This window comes from Marmota marmota, unplaced genomic scaffold (genome assembly GCF_001458135.2).
Source record: "Marmota marmota marmota unplaced genomic scaffold, marMar, whole genome shotgun sequence".
NCBI classification, from domain to species: Eukaryota; Metazoa; Chordata; class Mammalia; order Rodentia; family Sciuridae; genus Marmota; species Marmota marmota.
Genome location: NW_025999896.1, coordinates 1256665 through 1278081, shown reverse-complemented (window position 1 = coordinate 1278081; position 21417 = coordinate 1256665). Strand labels below are relative to the sequence as shown.

General features: G+C 44.0%; 1 protein-coding gene across 3 annotated transcripts in view; it reads right to left on the bottom strand.

The window, feature by feature from the left end:
• Window positions 1–20105: 20105 nt before the first annotated feature.
• Gucy2d (guanylate cyclase 2D, retinal) overlaps window positions 20106–21417 on the bottom strand; it is a 14439-nt gene continuing 13127 nt past the window's right edge. The window contains exons 19-20 of one of the 3 annotated variants that reach the window (XM_048798022.1): window positions 21253–21362; window positions 20106–20724 (exon numbers count right to left, since the gene is read on the bottom strand). In XM_048798022.1, coding sequence (XP_048653979.1) covers window positions 21275–21362 — 88 coding nt within the window. In that variant the 3' untranslated portion in view covers window positions 20106–20724; window positions 21253–21274. Of the gene's footprint in view, window positions 21363–21417 lie in introns of all 3 variants that reach the window. The other 2 variants (XM_048798023.1, XM_015504449.2) reach the window with 2 other exon arrangements.

Here is a 21417-nt window from a genome sequence, read left to right as displayed (position 1 = left end):
TTTGGGTTGGTTCCACAATTTAGCTATTGTGAATTATGCTGCTATACACATTGATGTGGCTGGGTCACTGTAGTATGCTGATTTTAAGTCCTTTGGGGTAGAGAATAGACCAAGGAATGGGATGGCTGGGTCAAATGGTGGTTCCATTCCAAGTTTTCCAAGGAATCTCCATACTGCTTTCCAGATTGCAGCAATTTGCAGTCCCACCAGCAATGTGTGAGTGAGTGTGCCTTTTTCCAGGAATCCTAATTTTTAAGATTAAAAAGAATAAAATAAAACTATGTTGAGAAACTGGAAAAATCCACTATAATGCTCAACATTTTTAAAAAATTAAAAATATACGCATCTGTAAAATCCTTAGATTTGATGGAACTAAAATTATTGGAAGTTAAAAACAAATATTTTGGAGCAATGTAGACATTGCCAGGTAGCAAGTTTGGTGTTGTATCTGAAGAAAAAACTGATATTACTGTTATTGAAAGTAGACTTAAAATATAGAAAGTATGGGGCTGGGGTTGTGGCTCAGTGGTAGAGCCCTTGCCTAACATGTGTGAGGCCTTGGGTTCAATCCTTAGCACCACATATAAAGTAAGTTAAAAATCCATTGGCAACTAAAAAATATTTTTTTAAAAATAGAGAAAGTGCGAAAGCAGAGATAATCCAGCAGAGACAAGTGGCTATTAAACAAACTCATCTCTTATGAAAATGTAGCAAGATCTCATTTTCCAGGTTGTCTTAGTTAAATTTAACAATGTGAATAAATTCTATTCAAGGCATAGGAAAAAAAAAATTCCCTGCTAATTCTTCCATTGAGTTTTAAATTTTTTCCTTTGGTATTTTTAATTTCAAGAGCTATTTTTTTGTTCTGTGTATATTTTAAAAATAGTATCCTGTTTGTGTTTCATGATTGTCAGAATTTCTCTGAGTATGTTGGATCTTTGTTGGTTTCTGATATGCTTCTTTGGGTTATCTATTGCCACAAGATAAACCACCTCAATTCATAGTAGGTTAAAACAATAAGAACTGTTTATTTGCTGCTGATTTTGCAGTTTGGGCAGGGCTGCTTTAAGTGTCAGCTGGAGTCCCCTGTACAGCTAATCCCCCTGGAAGGTAGACTGGCATAGACCTATTAAGAATGACTTCACTTTCCTGTCTGCAGTGGCAAGTGCTGGCTGGGCACTTCTCCCTCATTCTCATCATTCACTACATGGTTCCTGGATCCCAGGAGGCCTCTGTAGCCTAGGCCATGAATTGGCAGAGTCACTTCTGATGCATGGCATGAGTCAAAGTCGGTCACAGACCAGCACAGAACTTATGGGAAAGAAAAGAGGCTCCACCTCTTGATGGAAGGAAGATTTTTTTTTTTGGTAGTACTAGGTATTGAAAGGGGATATTCTATCATTGATCTACATCATTGACCTCCCCCCCTTTTTTTTTAAACTTTGACACAGGGTCTTGCAGGCCTCGTACTTTTGATCCTTCTGTCTCAGCCATCCCCAGTATCTGGAATTACAGGTGTACACCACCACATCATCTCTAATTTCCCCACAGGTTCCATCAATATCACATTTTACTGCTGTCTGTGCCCACTTGGCCCTCTGTATCTGTGAGCTTTGCGTCTGGGATGTGTACTATGTAGTCAGGCCTATGATAGCTGCACCTGTATTGAACATGGACAGGATTTTTTTCCCCCTTGTCATTGCTCCCCAAACAATATAAGAATTATTTTCAAAGCATTTACATTGTATTAGGTATTATAAGTAATCGAGAGATAATTTGAAGTGTACAGGAGGATTATGTAGGTTCCATGCAAACACTATGCCATTTATATAAGAGACTTACACATTCACAGATTTTGGAATTTGCAGGAATCCTACAACCAATCCTTTATATGAATGTAAAAGGACCACTGTCCTTATGTTGAAGCTGGGGGTATCTTGACAGAGCTAACATCTAAGTTCCCTTGGCTGAATTTTGTGGAAAGTTATGAGAAGTTTAGGGATAAGCAAAGAGGTGGGCCCTGGTAAAATGATTGTTTTTAGTTTATTTGTTTTACATCTATCTTATTTGTTTCTCTAAGCTTGCAAAAATTATTTGTTAAAAAAAGAAGACTGACAGAAGGTAGGGAAGTGGAAAGAATGAGGATGGATTATTATTTTAAAGGTTTGGCTATGAAGGGGAACAGAGAAATGGGACCACAGCAGGGGATGTGGAATGAAAGGAGAGTTTCTTTCAAGATGAGTGAGTGTTCTCAATGATTCTCTGTTCTGGCCTCCCAGTAGAATGACTAGGGGTGTTTCAAAAAACAATGCCGAGGTCCCTCCACAGACTTTGGGAACTAGACCCAGAACTTAGGCTTGGTTTTGTTTTGTGGTCTCAGGGATTGAGCCCAGAGGCACCCTACTACTGAGCTATATCCCAAACACTTTTATTTTTTATTTTTAAGACAAAGCCTCACTAAGTTGTGGAGGCTGGCCTCAAACCTGGGATCCACCTGCCTCAACCTCCCAAATAGCTGGGATTACAGGTTTGCACCACCCTGCCCAGCCCAGGTATCAGTAAAAGCTTCTTAAAGCTTCCCTGGTATTAATCAGTTGACAAAAGTATCTGAGGTGATCAACTTAGAAGGAGGAAAGATTTATTTTGGCTCACAGTTCAAGAGGTTTCAGTCCATGGTCACTCAACCCCCATGGTCACTTAGTCTTGTGGCACAACTGTACATCATGGCAAAAGTACATAGCAAAGGAGGATTGTTCACCTCATGGTGGCTGGGAAGCAAAGAGAGAGAGGAAGAGGCTGGGGTCCCAGTAACCCCTAGAAGGTCATTCTCCCAATGATTTAACTTCCTCCCATTGGTTCTTACCATTTAAGGGTTCCACCACTTCTCAGTAGTACCACAGACTAGGGACCAAACCTTTAACACATGGGACTTTGGGGAACATTCCAGATCCAAAGTACAGCACCTGCAGATTCCATTGAGAACCACTGCCCCAGAAGCATTTTTGAGTCATTAGGAATGAGGGAGGGAGGTTGATGAAGGAAGAAAAAGGACCCATTTCAGGCCGGGACCCAGAGTCCAAGCAGGGACACTAGCAAGAAGTAGGACATAACAAGTTCAAGCAATAGAAAATTCCAACTTGGCTTAACTTCAACAGTATAATTTACTGTTGCAACCCAGGCATCAGAGGTAGGGTGTATGACACCGTGAATGACCCAGCCCATGTCATTTTCCCCTCGACCTTCCTCATAAAACAAAAATTTGGTTCCAGGACAGGAAGGTAGCCAGGGACCCCTGGGTACTAAATCATGCTTGTCTAAGCTGAGTGTGATGGTTCTACTCTTTGCCTCTCCAGGCTCATGGTTATGCATGGCTGCCCCAGAGAAGATAAAGGGCCTGGTGTCTTTTCATCTCTTCTCTCTGCCTTCTGCAGAGTTGACCTCACCCTTGAGCTCCACTTGGGCTGCTGTTCCAGAAGTAGTTCCAGACCTCATGTCCTCACACCATACCAATCAGGAAAGGAGGAGTCCCACCCAACTCACCCCGTGGCACTTGTGGAAGAGGGGTGATGCTCCTTTTTTTTTTTTTCCAAAATCCTAGCAAATGTCCTCTCACCTCCTTTTTTGTTTTTCTCTGTGGGTTACACAAGAATTCCTAAACAAACCAGTGCATCCAGGAGAATGGAATGTCCTGCGTAGCTGAAGCCCATTGTGGTATATCTCTGGAATCAGGAATGGAATCAGTCCCACCCAAACCACCCAGATGAGAATGAGAATGGGTGGTGTTAGCTTTTTATCACTGTGATCAATACCCGAGAAAAACACTCACTTGGGAGTTAGAGCAAAATAAGAGAAGGAAATCAGCGTTGATGGTGGGATCTGATACCGCAAATATATAGGGAAGATCAGTGGACTAGTGGAGAGAGAAATAGAAGGAGGGAGGAAGGATAGGAAAGGGGGGGGGGGAAATATGAATTGAATTTAATGAAAGCATGGTGTCTGCATATATAAAGGCACCAAAGGGAATTTCACCTTTATGTAAAAAGTTTCAATCAAAAATATATCAATCAAGGAGCAGAAGGAAGACTAACAGAGCACCGGAAGGAGACTAAGGGGTAGGGAGGAGGGGAGGAAAAGGGGGGTGGGAATTGAAATCAAATTCTTTGCATGTATGATTTGGTCAAAATGAACCCAACTATGAATAGCTATCATGCTCTAATAATAAATTTAAAATGTAAAAACCTGAGAAAAACAACTTAGAGGAGGAAAGATTTATTACAAAAGTTTCAGTTCATGGTCTATTGGCTCCATTGCTTTGGGCCTCAGGTGAGGTAGAACATCATGGCAGGAGGATATAGCAGAGAGAAGCAGTTAGCTCACCACAGCTGGGAAGCAGAGAAAGAAAAAGAGAATTCCAGCGACTCAGGAGGCTAGCCTCAGCAAATTAACGAGGCCCTCAGCAACTTAGTAAGATCCTATCTCAAAATTAAAAAAATAAATAAATAAAAAGGACTGGGGATGTGGTTCAGGTGCAAAGCACCCTTGGTCCAATCCTTAGTATCCCCCCAAAAAAGAGGTTGGGGCGGGGTCTGGGGACCAGAAATATCCTTCCAGGACACACCCCTATGACCTATTTCCTTCAATCAGCTTCCCATAGCCTCTACCACCTCCCAGAAATCTATTCAGCTATGGATAGATTAATCTACAGATGAGATCAGAAGCCTCATTATCTAATCCCTTCCCCAAAGCCCCACCTCTGAATATTGCTCATTAGGAACCTGAGCCTTGGGGAGATACTTCATTTCAAAACCACAGGAGGTGGTTTCATAAGGAAAATATTAGGTGCAGGTATCAGAAGGAGAGGACAAGAAACCCCACTCACAACAGAGCAGGGACACTCCAACGCTTGCATTGGGACACGCCTTGCATCTTAACAGACAATGGGTTAGTGCAGATCAGTACTGTGGCAGATGGTCTGTAGTCTGGGGAGAGGGATGACAGGTGAGCTCCTTCCTGTCAATGAAACCTGGGCAAAGTCATCGACTGAGAAGAGTCTGTTATGCTTGGTGCTGGGGACGAAAGGATAAACAGAACAAGTCCTTGCTAACTAGCAGCTCTTGATTTCATGGGGAAAAAAACACAGCCCAAGGGAACAAGTAAGAATTTGTGGATGGCAGTATCCATTCCTCTTATTTTGGTAAAATCCAAAGGGCTGTGGTGTAGCCCTTTTTCTATTGGACGTTCCTACTTTCCTATAAGAATTACCTTTCCCCATTCTCAGCCCGCTCAGTGGCCCTGACTTCATCCTCTGGCTGCAAGATAGGCCCAGGATCAAGTTCTGCCCAAACAGTTTCAGGCAGAATTTGGGAACTGGTCCAGGGATGTGGCCTTATTTTATTTATTTATTTATTTATTTATTTATTTATTTATTTATTTTTGTATTGGGGATGGAACTGGGGCCTCACGTGTTAGTGCTCTACCACTGAACTACACCTCCACCTTTTCCATTTTATTTTGAGACAGTGTCTTGTTAAATTGCCAAGGTTGGCCTCTAATTTGCAATCCTCCTGCCATAGCCTCCTAAGTAGTTGGGTATAGACATATGCAACCATGCCTAGCTAAAAAAAAATAATAATAATAATAATAATAATATTTGCTGGTAGTTGGACCCAGGGCCTTGTGCATTACTAGGCAAGCACTCTATCATGATGTGCATCTCCAGGCCCTATTTTATTTTTTTATTTTAAGACAGGCTTTTGCTAAGTCTAACTGGCCTCAAACTTGTGATCCTTCTGCCTCAACCTCTTGAGTAGCTCTAAATACAGGTGTGCACCACCATGCTCAAATAATTTTTTTTTTTGGTACTGGGGATTGAACCCAGAAATATTTAACCACTGAGTCACATCCCCAGCCCTTTTTTAATATTTTATTTAGAGGTAGGGTCTCACTAAATTGCTTAGGGCCTCGCTAAGTTGCTGAGGCTGGCTTTGAACTCACGACCTCCTGCCTCAGCCTCCTAAGCCACTAGGTACTTTTAAAGCCTTTCATTAATTAGGAGTTGCTAAGATGATGAAATAAAGCAAAACATTAAGCTCTTGCTGGTCATTTCTGTCACCATTTGGGGGAATCCCACCTGAGAATAAAGAATACAGAGGAAATGTTGCTGAATAATACACACACACACACACACATACACACACACCCCTCTTTTTTATTAAATTATTTATTTATTCTAATTTGTTATACAAGATGCCAGAATGCAATTCATTTTATATTACCCATATAGAGCACATTTTTTCAAGTCATTTATTGTACACAAAGTATTTTCACACTATTCGACACACACATACTTCTTGTAAGCATCTGGATGCAGCCATGCCTGAGGGGAGACCTACTCTTTTTGGATACACAAACCTAAAGTTTTTCTTTAAAATAATATGGAATCCCTTTTAATCAGAAGAATCCTGATTTAAATCAGAAGAAACCCTCTTAATCAGAAGAATCCAGAGGTCCAGCTTAGGCAGCCACGGAGTCAGGCAGGTCAGAGAAATCTTCCTCAGGTAAGAATAGTCACCCTGAATTTTGTAGATGAGCAGGTATTAATCAATGTAAGTGAGAAAAGTGCTTTGTGAACTCCACCTGCCAGCACACCTATGTCTTTGATTCCTGAACTGGGAGTATTGTGCCCCTCAGTCTCTTCTGTCCCACTAATCCTCACATCTTCTATTCCTGTCTCATCCCACCAAGTGGGTCATTTAAATAATTGTTCTGGTCATATATTCATTCAACAAGTATGTCTTAGAGTATGGCAGGGGAGGAAGTAGCTGAATGTTGTATGGGAAGGGAAAGATGTGTGACATGGTGGGTATTCAGCCCCTTCCCATTCCATGCTCATGGAAGACATTGCTAATCAATCCATGCAATCTTGAGCCCAGAAGTGGCCTCAGAATCTTTCTCATCATAGTACTCTAGACAGGCACCACCAACTGATTGTAGTTGACGTACAAGACAAAGCATAGTGTCTCCCCCAGCTCCTTGACATATGCCTACCTTTTCTGGCTCTCCTCAGATTGTACTCAGTCTCCTACCTACTTGGAAGACAAGTGGTCAGGAGAAGTGTGTGGGGTCTCCACTCCCTTTGGTAGAGGACCACAATGTGGTTGTTGGTGCTGGTAGTAAATTATGATAATTCTTCTCTGCCCTCCATGAATGTCACTCTCACTGGCAGTAAAGTGTGCATTAGTTGAGTCTGTGCACAAATAAAGTGTGCATATACCTGTGTCTGCTTAGGCATGTCCTTCCATAAAGGACCACTTTATCATAGGATCCTAAAAAGCAGTCTCTTTGACACACCTGGTAAGGACCAGATCAGTTATTCAGATACGTGTCATAGTTAATAGTGTGTAGTCAGTAGGTGCCATGATGGAGACTGAGTGGCTGAAGATCTGCTGGAAGTGAAAGACAGTTAGATTTCCTCCCGTAGAATGGAGAACCATTGTTTCATTTGGAGCTTTAACACCTTATAGCAAATACCATGACTTTAAAACCATATAGCAAAGCAGTGCTGGGCACGGTGGCTTATGCCTGTGTTACTGCTGTTTACCGGTGACAGTCCTTCTTCCCCGAATACTGAAGTATATCACCAGAGAAGCAAGCAGAGGCAAGTGAAGAGTGGAAAGTAGAAGCTTTATTAAAGGACAGCAGAAAAGACTTTTGCTCGGAGGAAGAAGGGGACCCAAAGGGCGGAATCCGTGGAAGGGAGAGGTCTTCCCTCTTTTATAGCTAAGGTCTTCTTTCAGCTTTCCCACATTCATGTCCTTTATTTCCCTTTATCTTGCAGTGATAGAATGCAGGTGGGAAGGCCCAAAAGGTGGGAGATGGGTGGGCTGAAGGAGTAATCTGGGCAGAAAGGGCCTGGGGTCGTTTTTTGATTAGCACTTTGCTGCTTGCTGTGAGCTGCTTCATTAATAGTTCCTTAGGATGGGTTCCCGGCCTTGGGGACATTAACATTTCAATTTCCCTAAGTGCTACTCTGCTTTCCTGCACTCCATTCTCTATAATGGCCTCCATTTTATTTATCTTATTCGATATTAGACCTGATTTACCTAACTACACTAACTACTATCCTCAAATCTGGCTTCACCTATAATCCCAGGGACTCAGGAGGCTGAGATAGGAGGACTGCAAGTTCAAGGCCAGTGTCAGCAATTTAGTGAGAACCTGTCTCAAAATGAAAGAAAATAATAAAATAAAAACAGCTGGAGAGGTAGCTCAATGGTAAACGCCCCTGGGTTTAATCCCCAGTACCAAACCAACCAACCAAACAAAAACCCTTATAGCAAAAGCAAAACCTTTCATCTTGACCTCTTCAAACTATAATAATGGATCCCTTTCTTAAACATCTAGAATTATCTATGTGAACATAAACTGTAAAATTGGATAAACCTGAAGATAGTTGTATAACAGTTGTTTTCCTTTTATTAAAAAAAAAAAGAAGGAAAAGAAAGAATGAAATGAAGGAAGAAAGGAAAGAGGAAGGAAGGATCAAGTGTCACCCTCAAGGCAAGATATGGCCCTGGGCAAAGGTGGATCCATAACAGAAGGGAGACAAGACTGCAGTGCCTACTTTAGAGACTGGGAAGAGTGGGTTAATTAGGACCGTTAATGTAGAAGTAATAGATATTCACTAGAGAGAACTTGAGTGAAAAGGAGAATGTGTTATTATAAGAATATAAGACCAAAGGTAGAGTCAGAACTCAGGGACAGCCTAGAGACAGGGCTTGGACCATTGTGAGAACTGAGGAAATGTGCTCTCTCCATCTCTCTCTCTTTGCACATCTATTTTGTCCTCTTTCTCTTTCCCTTTTCCTCTTCCTCCCAGTTCTTTCGGGTCCCAGGTTCACACAGCAGAAAATGGCTGCAACAGCATCTTGTGTTTCTATGTTCTCTGTTTAAGATACCTATCTGAGAGTGGCCCACACCTGGCATTCCAACTACTCTGGAGACTGAGGCAGGAGGATCACAAATTCAAGGCCAAACTGGGCAACTTAGCAGGACCCGGTCTCAGAAAATAAATAAATAAAAAACTTAAAAAGAAAAAATAAGGAGTGTCTTCATTCCAGTCCAGTTCTCCAGCACAGGGTTCTCATGACCCATTTTAGTACAGGGATCCACCCCTGGTCCCATTACCTGTATGCGGTGCGGGGAAGTCAGAAGCTGCCAGGCTGGCTGTGTCCACCACAGCCAAGAGAGTGACGCTGATGAATTGAGAGGTTGTGGGGAGATTATTTCTGGGTATCCAAAAACCCCAAGCAATAAATATTCCCTATATAATTCAAGGAAGGCTTCTTATAGGAGGTGAATTTTAAACTAGTTAGTGTTGGTATAGTTCAGTGGTAGAGTTCTTGCCTAGTATTCTCAAGGTACTGAGTTCAGTCCCCAGCACCATACACACAAAAGATTTGTTTTAAAGATAAAAGAGGGCTGGGGGTGCTAGAGTTGTGGCTCAGTGGTAGAGCACTTGCCTAGCACGTGTGAGGCGCTGGGTTCGATCCTCAGCACAATATTAAAAAATAAATAAATAAATAAAAGTATTGTGTCCATCTACAAGTAAAAATATTTTATATATATGTATATACTCACACATAGGTATTTTTTAGTTGTAGGTGAACATAACACCTTTACTTTATTTATTTGTACGTGGTGATGAGGATCGAACTCAGGGCCTCACCCATGCTAGATGAGTGCTTTACTGCTGAGCCACAACCCCAGCCCAGCTGAAAATATTTTTTAAAAAGGATAAAAGATGAAAAAGATAAAAGAGGGCCCTTCTAAACTAAGGTACTAAAGCACTTCCTCCCCAACACCCTAAATATTCCTGCTACGCTGTCTTACCCTGGATGCGCCTGGTTGAGCCCCCTTTTCCAGCCCAGCCCCTGCAGTAGGCCTGCTGAGTCATATTAGAGAAAATAAGAATCATGCATTTGGGAGCTTCCCAGCCCTGGGTGATGCTTTTTCAAAGCTGTCTGCCAGTTTCCTTATCTGTGTTCTGTCAGACAAATGCAATTCATCTAAGACCTCAGTCAGCTTTGGCTGGTGTTGTGGAGGGAAGTGGCCCTTGTCTCCAACAATCACTGAACAGGTCTCAGAGCTGCCAGCAGGTCCCTCTGACCCTTCTGGACCTTCCCTGATCATCTGCTTGCCTGGGATATCTCCAGGTGTCCATGTTCAGCTTCTTGGTGTCCTCCAGTGCTGCCTGCTGTGCTCTTGAGGTCTGTGAACACCAGACACTGCAGAGTGGCCCTTCCCTCAAGGTCTCCATACCCAGGGATTCTGGACCTGGGAGGCTAAAGACCTGGGAGATCTGGGATTCCACAGAGACACCTATTAAGTCCGGTCATCCCTTGGTAGCAGTGTTGAGGACCAAGTGCTCAATACTGGTTCCTCCTTGTCTCCTTTGGTGAAGTTTGTCTGGAGTCTTTCACCATGAACTCTTAATGCCATGTATGCAGTCCCTCAGGTCTTGTTTCAACTCCCCACCCTCAGCAGGAGTATGGCAGGAGTGCTGGATGCCCATCCATCATGGGATAAAGTTAAAACCTTAGGAGAGGTGACCCCAGAGACTGAGGGGAGTCACCTTCCAGTGACATGCATGAGAACCCATGTGGCCTCAAGTCAGACTGTATATTAATGGTGGTAACAGGGATGTCCTAATAGACACACAGCTTGGGAGTGGGTGCTCAGGACCTTGGGAGAGGCCTAGGAGATTACTTACAGGGCAAATAATAAAGGGAATGGTGGTGAGGCAAGGCCACCAAGTAGGTGGACATTTATTTGCTTGGCTTGGTGGTTTGGGTGAGGTGATGGTGGGGAGGGAAATCCAGTTGTTGAGCTCAGTCATAAGCACATTCTGACCAAATGGACCACATTTGGTCACAGTGGGTCAAGATGAAAAGATCATAAGGGTTTTGTGGTGTAAAAGAGAAATTACTATTTTTTTTTTGCATTTTTAAAAATGGTGTGTGTTAAGAGACAGGCTTGGTGGTACAGCCTGTAATCCCAGCTACTTGGGAGGATGAGGCAGGAGGACCACAAATTTGAGGCCAGCCTCAGCAACTTAGTGAGACCCTGTCTCAAAGGTAAATAAAAGAAGGTACTGGGATGTAACTCAGTAGTTCAGTGGTAGAGCACTTGCCTAGCATCCCAGAGGTCCTGGGTTTAATCCCCAGCACTGCCGAGAAGAAATCCAAAAAGTGTATGTTAACAACCCATGCTGACTGGGTCACCCATTCATAAGATGCACATAGTCATCTCCTCAGTAGCTACAGGGGACTGATTCTAAGACCCACTCCCTCCATGGATACCAAAACCCAAGTACATGCAATTCATTATATAAAGTGGCATAGTATTTACATATAACCTACATTCTCCTGAATACTTTAAATCATTTCTAGATGACTTATAATACCTAATACAATATCAATACTTCCTAAATAGTTGTCACTCTGTATTGGTTAGGGAATAATGACAAGAAAAAAGTCTGGGGGCTGGGGATATGGCTCAAGTGGTAGCGCACTCGCCTGGCATGAGTGCGGCCCAGGTTCGATCCTCAGCACCACATACAAACAAAGATGTTGTGTCCACCGAAAACTAAAAAATATATATATATATTAAAATTCTCTCTCTCTCTCTAAAAAAAAAAAGAAAAAAAGTCTGTGCAAATTTAGTACAGATATATGTATATATACAGATAGAACTAACTACATGATATACATGAGTAGGAATGTAAAAATTTTTACCAATATTTTCTTTTTTATATTTTTAGTTGTAGATAGACATAATAACTTTGTTTTCTTTATTTATTTTTATGTGGTGCTGAGGATAGAATCCAATGCTTTGCACGTGCTAGGCAAGTGCTCTACCACTGAACCACAACCCCAGCCCATTCACCAATGTTTTCAATCTGTCATTTGTTGAATCTAAGGATTTGGAATTAGCAGATACAGAGGGCAGTTGGAATATTGGTTTGCTATAATAAGGTATCAAATGAAAATTTTCCTGTAGACACAGAATTAGAAATAGGGCCCCATGATTAAGAACTAAGCACTTCACGTTCTAGAGAGCAAACAGTGTTCCAGATGGCCCCACCTTTCCACCATCCCCAGGGCTTCTGGCCCTGTTGTAATATGTACTCCCAACACCCATTGCCCATTTTTCAGGCCACCCAGTAGGGACTGCAGGGTGCAGTGGGGAGCAGGTGGAGAGAGCTGAAGTGGGTGGGAGGCAGCATCTGCAATGAAGGCAACTCTTCTCCCAACAAACACCAAGTGGCAACTGTCTGGAAGAATCACTTATCTAGGATGGAGGAGCCTTCGAGAGCAGGAGATGGGCATCTCATTCCCAGCCACAGAGCACAGTAAGTAGGGATCACAGCACAGAAGGCTGGGAAGAAGATGGAGGTGGCCCCAGCTCAGCTCCCTGTTTCCTGAGAGGGTGAGGAGCTGGACAGTTCCCCTGGCTTCTCAGAGAGAGGAAGAAGTCAGAGGGCAAGCTGAAGCTGGACCACTGCCAGTTCTCCCTGGGCTTCCCAGGCAGCCATAGGATACAGAAAGAGATGGCACGTCTAGAGAGAGACATAACTGTTTTCTTCTGGGGGTCCTCAATGATGAAGAAAACTGGGGTGAGGCTGAAACCAACCTCAGGGAACCACATCCAGGGAGAGGGGGTAGATCCAAGTGTAGAGACCTGAAGCTAGTCCATTTTTGAAGATGTTCTTTAAGAGAAAGAATACAGCCAGGTACGATAACACACACCTGTAATCCCAGCTACTGGAAAGGCTAAGGCAGGAGGATCACAAGTTTGAGGCCAGTCCAGGCAACTTACAAAGACTCTGTCTTAAAATAAAAGAAGGTACCAGTGAAGTAGCTCATTGGTAAAGTGCCCCTGGGTTCATTTCCCATTACTTAAAAAAAGAAAATCTATACAGTTGGCCCTCTGTGTCCTGCATCCAAAATTCTGCATCTATAGAGTCAACCAACTTCCAATTAAAAATATTTGGGGAAAAAGATTTGCATCTATACTGAAAATACAGAGATTTTTTCCCTTTGTAATTATTCCTTAAACAATACACGATAATAATTGTTTACATAGCATGGACATTGCATGAGGTATTATAAGTCATCAAGAGGTTATTTAAAATATACAGGGGGATCTGTATGAGTAAGAAAGCATGCAATATTATGTCATGATGAGCATCCTTAGATTTTGGGTCCTGGAATCAATCCCCCAAGAATATTGAGGGATGACTATTCAAAATTAGGTAGGGGGACTTACAGTAAGGAAACATGAAGTCTCTTTTTCACTTCAGGAGGAACATACCCTACACATGCCTCAACTGGGCAGGGATGGCCTCTCAGGGATAGTAGCAACTGAGCCAAAGACAGATCAGGGGAATTTCCGCACCAAGAGATGACCAGTTAAGCCTTCCATCATGTTACTTACTTTGGGGGGAAGATCTAGGGATCAGGGGTCTGAGAATCAAATGGTACTCCTCACAAGATCCCTCCTCTCCTAAGCAGGTAGCCAGAGTGGGAGGAGGTATGAAGGAACAGACACAAACTTCCCCCTTGGGTTCCTGGCAGGTGAAGTGAGAAACAGGCACTTCAAGCATGTGAGGGATTGCAACTCACAACTGGATTGGATTTCTGGAAACAGTGATTGGAGAAATGCTGTTCACATTCCACCAAGTCAAACCCTCCAATAACCTGATTGCATGGATATTAACGTGGAGTTTCAATTGTACTCTTTGCAAAAAAAAGAATCCAGGTGCCACGAAGCAAGAAAACTGCTTGAAAGGGACACATTTCCAGCACATCCTGGAGAGAGCCACCTGAGACCCAGAGTCACCTGAGACCCAGAGTCAGAATGTGCCCAGAATTTGCTTCCTCATCCCAACATTTGCCAGACGAGTATCCTTTGACAAGTCAGTTCTCTGCTGGAAACCTCATTTCTGTGCAAAATGGTTTGTGTGAGAACCAGAGATGGTGGGTGGGGTTGTACTTTTGAATGATGGGATCAATGTTCCTGGTGAGCAGAGGAGATAGATGCTTGGGTAAAAGACCCTTCTCTGGGTCCAGAGCCAGACACTCAGACTCAGGTGTGCGTGGTGAGGTGGAATGTCCCCAGTAAAATGGACAAAACCGTCTTAGTTTGGATGGGTGAGTCTCCAACTTGTCGCAAATCACCCCGCCCTGCAAGATGCTAGGCTTCGCAGACATAACAGCTGTTCTACCCAATTCTTCTACTCCCTTTCCAGTTCTAGGATCAGGGAGAGACATCGATCTCCACCCCAAATCCTCTGTCAAAGTCTGACCATTTCACTCATAAAAATGTCAACACAGTGCTGTTGTAAGCTTAGCAGATTGCGCCACTCTTGGTTGCATCATTCCCTCTGACTTATAAATGATGATCCAGGACAAGTGTCCTGACAAGGATTATATGCTGTGCTGATTTTCTCACTCCAGCTCCTGACCTACCTCAGCTCCTGACCTTCCCATGCTCAGGTTTCCTAGAAATGGAACAGTCGTGCTATAGGGCAAGGGATCTGGCCCACTCTGGATAGAGTCAGTACTTGATGACCATCTTCTGTTGGTCATTCACCTTTCAACCCCTCTCTCCTCCCCAACCGTGGTTCTCTTCTTTCTCATTAAACCCCCAATGCTTTCCTCAATCCTTTTGATAGACCCAACCTGATCTTTTCTTAAAATTGGGCATCTCGCCACAAAGCCATGAAAAGATAATTTCGGCTTTACTATAAATTACTGCAAATTCTGAACCTGCTTGGAATGCCTGCCCGTGCCTTGAACTCACCCATGCCTGGCTCTCTGACCAGATAGCAGCCCTCTCTGAAACCTTAGTGACACCTCACAAATCTTGGCCTTCCCTGGCCAGACAACCACCCTCTCTGAGGCTCTAATGGTCCTCATAAATTCTTATGTTGGGGCCAGCAAAAAAATGTAAACTACCATTAGTGTGATGCTTGTCAGAGTTCTGTTATCTGTAACCGCCCCTTTGTGTAACTTTCTGGGCTATAAAGCTGGGCTGCAGGAAAGCTGGGGGGCTGTCTTGTTCCCGCCGTTTTGGGAGGGAGAGGCAGCCCAGCTGGTCGAAATAATAAGCTTGCTTTAATTTGATTTTAATTGGAGTCAGTGGTCTTTTCTTTCGTCCTGGTCTAACACTTTTAGGGAGTATCAGGACACCTCAGGCTACAAAGAAAAGAAAGCCCTCATTAACTTCCCAGCTGGATCTGGCTTCAGGCCAGTCAGGTATGGAAGCTCAAACAGTGGCAGTCAGGATTTAATCTTTCTCCCTCTGCCCATTCTGATCTCTGCCTTTGTGACAGCAAGATCCATCAAGGTCCCATGCCCTCAGCAACCCCAGAGAAAAGAGACAACTGCTTCCCATGACTTCCAGCAACATCTTACCACTGAACTTCATTTGCAGCCCAGGTTACCTGCTGGTCCTTGATGCAATTTCCATGTCCAAAGGAATGGAATAATTTGGTTGGGCTGAGAGAGAGAAAGTCAGGAATCAGTTCTACCCAGTTCCACAGGTCTTGAGCAAGGGGAAAAGACACTTTCTCACCATCCAGCAGGATGGATATTCATCATAAGTCATCATGTCAGGAATATCAGGCCTAGAGCCAGGCACAGAGGCACATGCATATAATCCCACTCAGGAGACTGAAGTAGGACAATTGAAAGTTTGAGGCCTGGAATAGAAACAGGGATCTCCAAGAAATTTTATGGGCTAGTCACTCATGGGTGGCTTTGGGTGGTCTATTCTGTTCTAATCACCAGAAGCTGTCTCTGAAGGGCTGGAGGTGGTGGGTGATTGTTGGTGAGGTCCTATCAGAGATCAGTAGACATCACCTTCTCCATTTGGGGGCCCTGCTCTTTCAATCTCAACTCTGGCTTCCATAGGTCATGGATCATGGTCATAGACAAGCTCTGCCTTTTTCTTTCTTCCTTCCTATCTTATGCCTAAGGTCAAAGGATGAAACCATGTCATCTACTTTCAGAGCCTGAGACCTTGGTCTTTTCCAGAGCCCGAGAGTCCTGAGGCTTCCCTGCCTGCTGCCTTCAGAGCAGACCTCTTGAGAAGAGGAGCTCAGAGACTCCTCTAACAGCCTGGGGCTGCGAGTCCCTGCTTACCCTTCCCTGCACAGTCATCTCTAGGGTTTGCCCATTCTGAAACCTTCCCTGGCAATGCTGTGACAAGGATTTAGAGGCTGCTTTTGCTAAAAACACTGATTCTTCATTTGCACCTGAAAAAGTATCCAATGAATAACTAAAAGCAGGATGAAAAATTTGGCATCTTTGCTTCCATTTTGTATCCGTTTCTTTGCTCTGAGTTATCTTGGACTGTAGGAACAGTTCTGATCAATAAACACCTTGCAATAAGTCTAAATCACCCCACAGGCCACAGCAATTTTCTTATAGCCAACAACTTTATTTTTGTCCACCTGACTGATCTTGAGATAATAATCAATCAGACCACAGTGTGACCAAGACTGCCTGGCCATGTGTATTTCTGGTCCCCTTGTCTATATAATCTGGAAGCTCATGTCAGTACCCCTGAGGCCACGGCTGGAAACACGGGTCCCCTTTGCCTTCCCAGGACAGATACAGTGATTAAAGTTCCTTTCCTGCTTTTCACCATTACTTTTTTCCATTTGGTTTTTTGGGGCTAAAGGACAGATATGATTTGTTGAGATCCTCAGAATTGGCCTCTGGTCTAGGACTCAAGTAACAATGCCAGGGTTTAAGCAGTCCAGAAGTGGGGGTGTTCTGATCAGATCACCCTTGAGGCCAAAAGCACCACACACCATGAAAGAGAGTACACCTTTATTTCAACTCTTAATATCCTAGGACCCAAACACAATGGCACATAGCCTGGTGTCCCCACTGCAATGTTCAGAAGATCTTGGTGAATATAGCCCTACAATTTAGTGTCACAAATCCCTGGCAAGGAGCAGCTCACCCCACCTCCCCAAAGGAAGGTACCTGGGGTCCAGGTGGGAATGGGTAACAGGGCCCAGACCCCAGGAGTAGCACAAAGAAAAGGCGCCATGTGAGTCCAGAGACATGCTGTGGGTTCAAAGCAACTGCTACCGGAGGTCCCTCTTTGGCCATAATGGTCCCAGCCTCAGAGCCCTCCCAAGGCAAGGATAGCCCCAAATGTGGGTTCCTGGTGCAGGCCAGCTGGCAAAGGAAGTGTAAACACATGTGAAGGTAGGGAGTGCCAGTGACCAGGCCAGGTGCTCACAGGCTGGGAGTTGCCCAGACTCTAAGAGCAACAGGGTGGGGAACTGGGAAGGAAGTCAGTAGAACTCTAAGATTGATAATTGGACTAGGCCCAGGAAAAAAAGTGTCACAGAAATGGGGGAAATGGCAGAGAAAGGCAGGGAGAAACTGTTGAAAGGGGCCTGGGGCTAGAGAGACAGCAGAGTTAGAGGAAAGACACAAAAAGGGATAGAGAAAGGAGACTGAGGGACAGAGAGGACGGTGAAGCTCAATCTTTCCCCTTCTCTTCTCCAACTGACTCTTTGGATTCTGGTTGGGGGATGATCCCAGGCCTCAGCCCCATCATATCCAGTTATTTGAGATCCCAGCTGGCCTGGGAATGAGGCTGAGTCAAAGGTATGAAGGGACCTGCTGACTCCTGTCCATTCCACCTCTACCCTGAGGTGGGGTTTAAGACCCAGCTCCCTCCTCCTCCTCCTCTTCTTGGGTGCCCTGCACAGGCCTGCCCAAGCCAATCTTCCAGCACCTAACCCTGGATGACTTTCTTGAGGCTTTCTGAATCATACACCATTAACCACCCTAGGCCCTAGCAGAACAGAAAGGAGGGATAGAGGAAGAGGAAGTGGGGGAGGAAGGAAAGAGCAGGAGACTGAGAGCTACAGCCACACTATCAGGTCCACACTGTCAGGAATCTGCCCTCTAATTCTGGGACCTAAGTTCAGAGAAAATCTTGAGGGAGATACTTAACAATGTAAATAATTTAAAAAAAATGTGTATGTGTGCATGTTAGGTTTTTCTTGTTTTAATCTTTAATCCATCATCTTTGAATGTAGTTGAAAATGTTTTTTTAATTGCACTAAATTATTCACTATAAGTGTCACCAGCTTAGGTAACCAGAACTTATAAATGCTGGATTTACTATTTCTGATAAATTCTTTTGTTATCTTTAGGAAAGAAAAGGAATCCCCCCAACCATCAATTAAAAAAAAAAAAAAAGGCAAAGCAACCTTCAAGAGCATCTGTCATTCTAACATCTACTGCTCCTGGAGTCCTAACTCAAGGTCTACAGGTGCCAGATGTAGGAAATGTTCCAAAAATCTTGATGTTTTGGAGGCTGTAGGGACTGTGAGAACTGAAGTGTGAAGCCCCGGATTAAACCTATTGTTGCTCCTTAGCTCCTGCAGAATGTTGCTAGGGGTGATGCAAGCCCCACCTGCTGATTCTGATTTCAGAAGAGGGAACTCTGTTATAGTTGGTCCTGCATATCCTTGGATGCTGCAGTCACAGATTCAACCCCTGGTGGATCTTGGACTATGTAGTTAGGCCTATAATGGTTGCATCTGTACTGACCATGGACAGACTTTTTCTTGTCTTGTTTATTTCTTAAACAATACAGTAAATCAAGTATTTACAGAGCATTTACATTGTATTGAATATTATAAGTAATCTAGAGATGACTTAAAGTATACAGAATATTCATAGGTTCTATGCAAATACTATATCATATTATGTAAGGGATTTGAGCATCCGAGGATTTTGGTAATGGGAGTCGTGGAACCAATCCCCTGTGGATATCAAAGAATGACTGTATACTTTTTTTGTTTATTTTTTTGTACTGGGTATTTTAACCCAGGGACACTCTCCTACTGAGCTACACCTCTAGACCTTATTTATTTATTTTTGAGACAGCATCTAAGTTGCACTGCTGAGGTTGGCCTTGAACTGGTGATCCTCTGCCTCAGCCTCCCAAGTCACCGGATTACAGACATGCACCACCACATCTGGCTTTATATTTTTAAAGTACTGATTTGGTATAGCTGGGCACAGTGTCCTATACCTGGAATCCCAGATACTGGGAAGACTGAGACAGAAGGACCTTGAGTTGAGGCCAGAATGAGTAAGGTAGCAGGATCCCCATCCCCAAACAAGTGATTTAAATTTGATTTTTAAGTGTTAACTCAAAACAAAAATACCCCATAAGTCAGTCAAAGCAATTCTACTAGCTCGTTTCTAGCCTCATTTTTAATGAAATCTTGAAGATTCTAAGAGTTAAGGAATCCTACAATCATTGACTGCTGTTATGCTTCATAAATTTTAGTGTGCCTAAAATATTTTGAGGGATCTTATTAAAATGCAGATTCTGATTCAGTAGATTTGGGACCAAAAATTTCTACATTTTAACAAACTCCCAGGTGATGCTGATGCTGCTGGCCCATCAGCCAATATTTTCCCAGTAAGGACTTGGTTCATCTTTCCACCTAGGAATTCCCTCTGACTGCCACATCCTTGTTTACTAACATCTCCTGTTCTGATTGCACACCTCCAAGGGATGCATGCTGTCTACCTAGTGGGTGGTTACAGCTGCTGCTAATTTCTTCCAGGGTGTGTGGCAACAGCAAATGACACCAAGAGTCAAACATGCCAAAGCCTAGGCTCTGGAACACCAGAGGAAATTTCAGCTAGGGACTTGCCAAGACTGAGCATTGACATTTGTAACGAAGATCTAAGCAGAAGGAATTTTCTGTCCAACTGGCTTTTCAGTAGCACCCAGTTAAACAGAATATGATGGTGGTGCAGGCCTGTAATTGTAGCACCTGGGGAGGCTGAGGCAAGAGGATAGCAAGTTCAAAGCCAACCTCAGCAACTTAGGGAGGCCCTAAGCAAACTTAGTGAGACCCTATCTCAAAATAAAGAATAAAAAAGAAGGGGCTGAGGATGTGGCTCACTGGTTAAATGCCCCTGGGTTCAATCCCTGATACAAAACAAAACAAAACAAAAAAACAGAGAATATGACTATTCCTCAGGTTTTCTGGTTAGTAAAAGTTTGGTGCAGTTTAATTTTCTTTCCCCAAAGCATTGAAGTAAATGTTCCTCTGCACTTGGGTAAGTGACTTGGTTTTGCCCACTGGATAAGGAACCAGTTTCTGAAAAGGGAGCAATGAAAATGAAAATGAGGCTTGAGGCTAAACAGAAGCCATGACCTCCCCACACCACACAACAACCCAAGCCTGGACACAACACACAATGCCTCCACTCCAGGGCATCCAACTATGGATCCTCCTTCCTGGAGCCTAGAGGGGCTCTGGAAAATGGGGAATGCCCCACCCATAATCTCCTGATGGGCTCAGGATCATTTGGGCTTGGGGCCACATGCCACAGTGTCCAATATCCCAAGGCCAGCCATTCTAAAGCCCAACTATCAGGGCCACGGGGGTGCTGAAAATCACTTAGGCCCCCCTTCATTCCACCATTGGGTGGAATCCGAGCTTGGAGAGTGCATGAGACTTTTCCAAGGCTGGTTTGCAGCTGGCTCTTGTAAAGGCTCAGAATCCTTGGAGGCAGAGCTGGACAGAAGCCAGTTCTTAGTCAGACTTTAGGTCACCTATAGCAGCAACTTCCAGGAAAAACATCTTCCAGAATAATCCTGAGGGAAAGATGAATGTCTCAGAGGGAGAAAAAGGGTCATGGGGACTCACCTAGGAAGGGGACGGTCATGGTCAGAAGTTTTCCAAGGAGGGCAGTGAGCAGGTCTCTGCTTTAACAGAACTCCAGGGATAACTTTCACACTGTCCTCTGGCCAATGTTGCCCCCTAGAGTTCTGTCTCTTGTGCAATACATGGCCAAGTGTCCTAGGGAGGCCTGGTAGGTGCTGTTTGTGAAGGGTAGGGTCAGAGAAGTGACACATGGTCACAATTACAGGATTCCCTAAACCTGGATTCCTGGACTAGTGCAGACCTACTGAACCAGTATCCCTGCAGCAAATGCTTTCCTCCCAGGGTAAATCCAAGGAACCAGCCTGGGTTTACTAAATCAGAGATGGATTAGGACACCTGGCTTAGGTGGGACTTTCTTCAGACGGTGCTAGACCTTTAGGCTAGCAAAGAGGCACCTGTCTCCTAGGAAGTATCTCACATAAGTGTGTGGTCCAGGAGACTGAGGGAAGAGCTTGCACCTGTCCTGGCAAGGCCTCACTTCTAGGAGAACTGGCCAGGCCTCGCCTTCTCCAGCTTCTGGCGCCGCTCAGCGGGTATCTCCTGCAGGCTGATGCCATGGTTGCTGGCCCTGTGTCGAAGGATGGCAATTATCAGGGAAGGGGAATTCAGATGGGGGGGGGGGG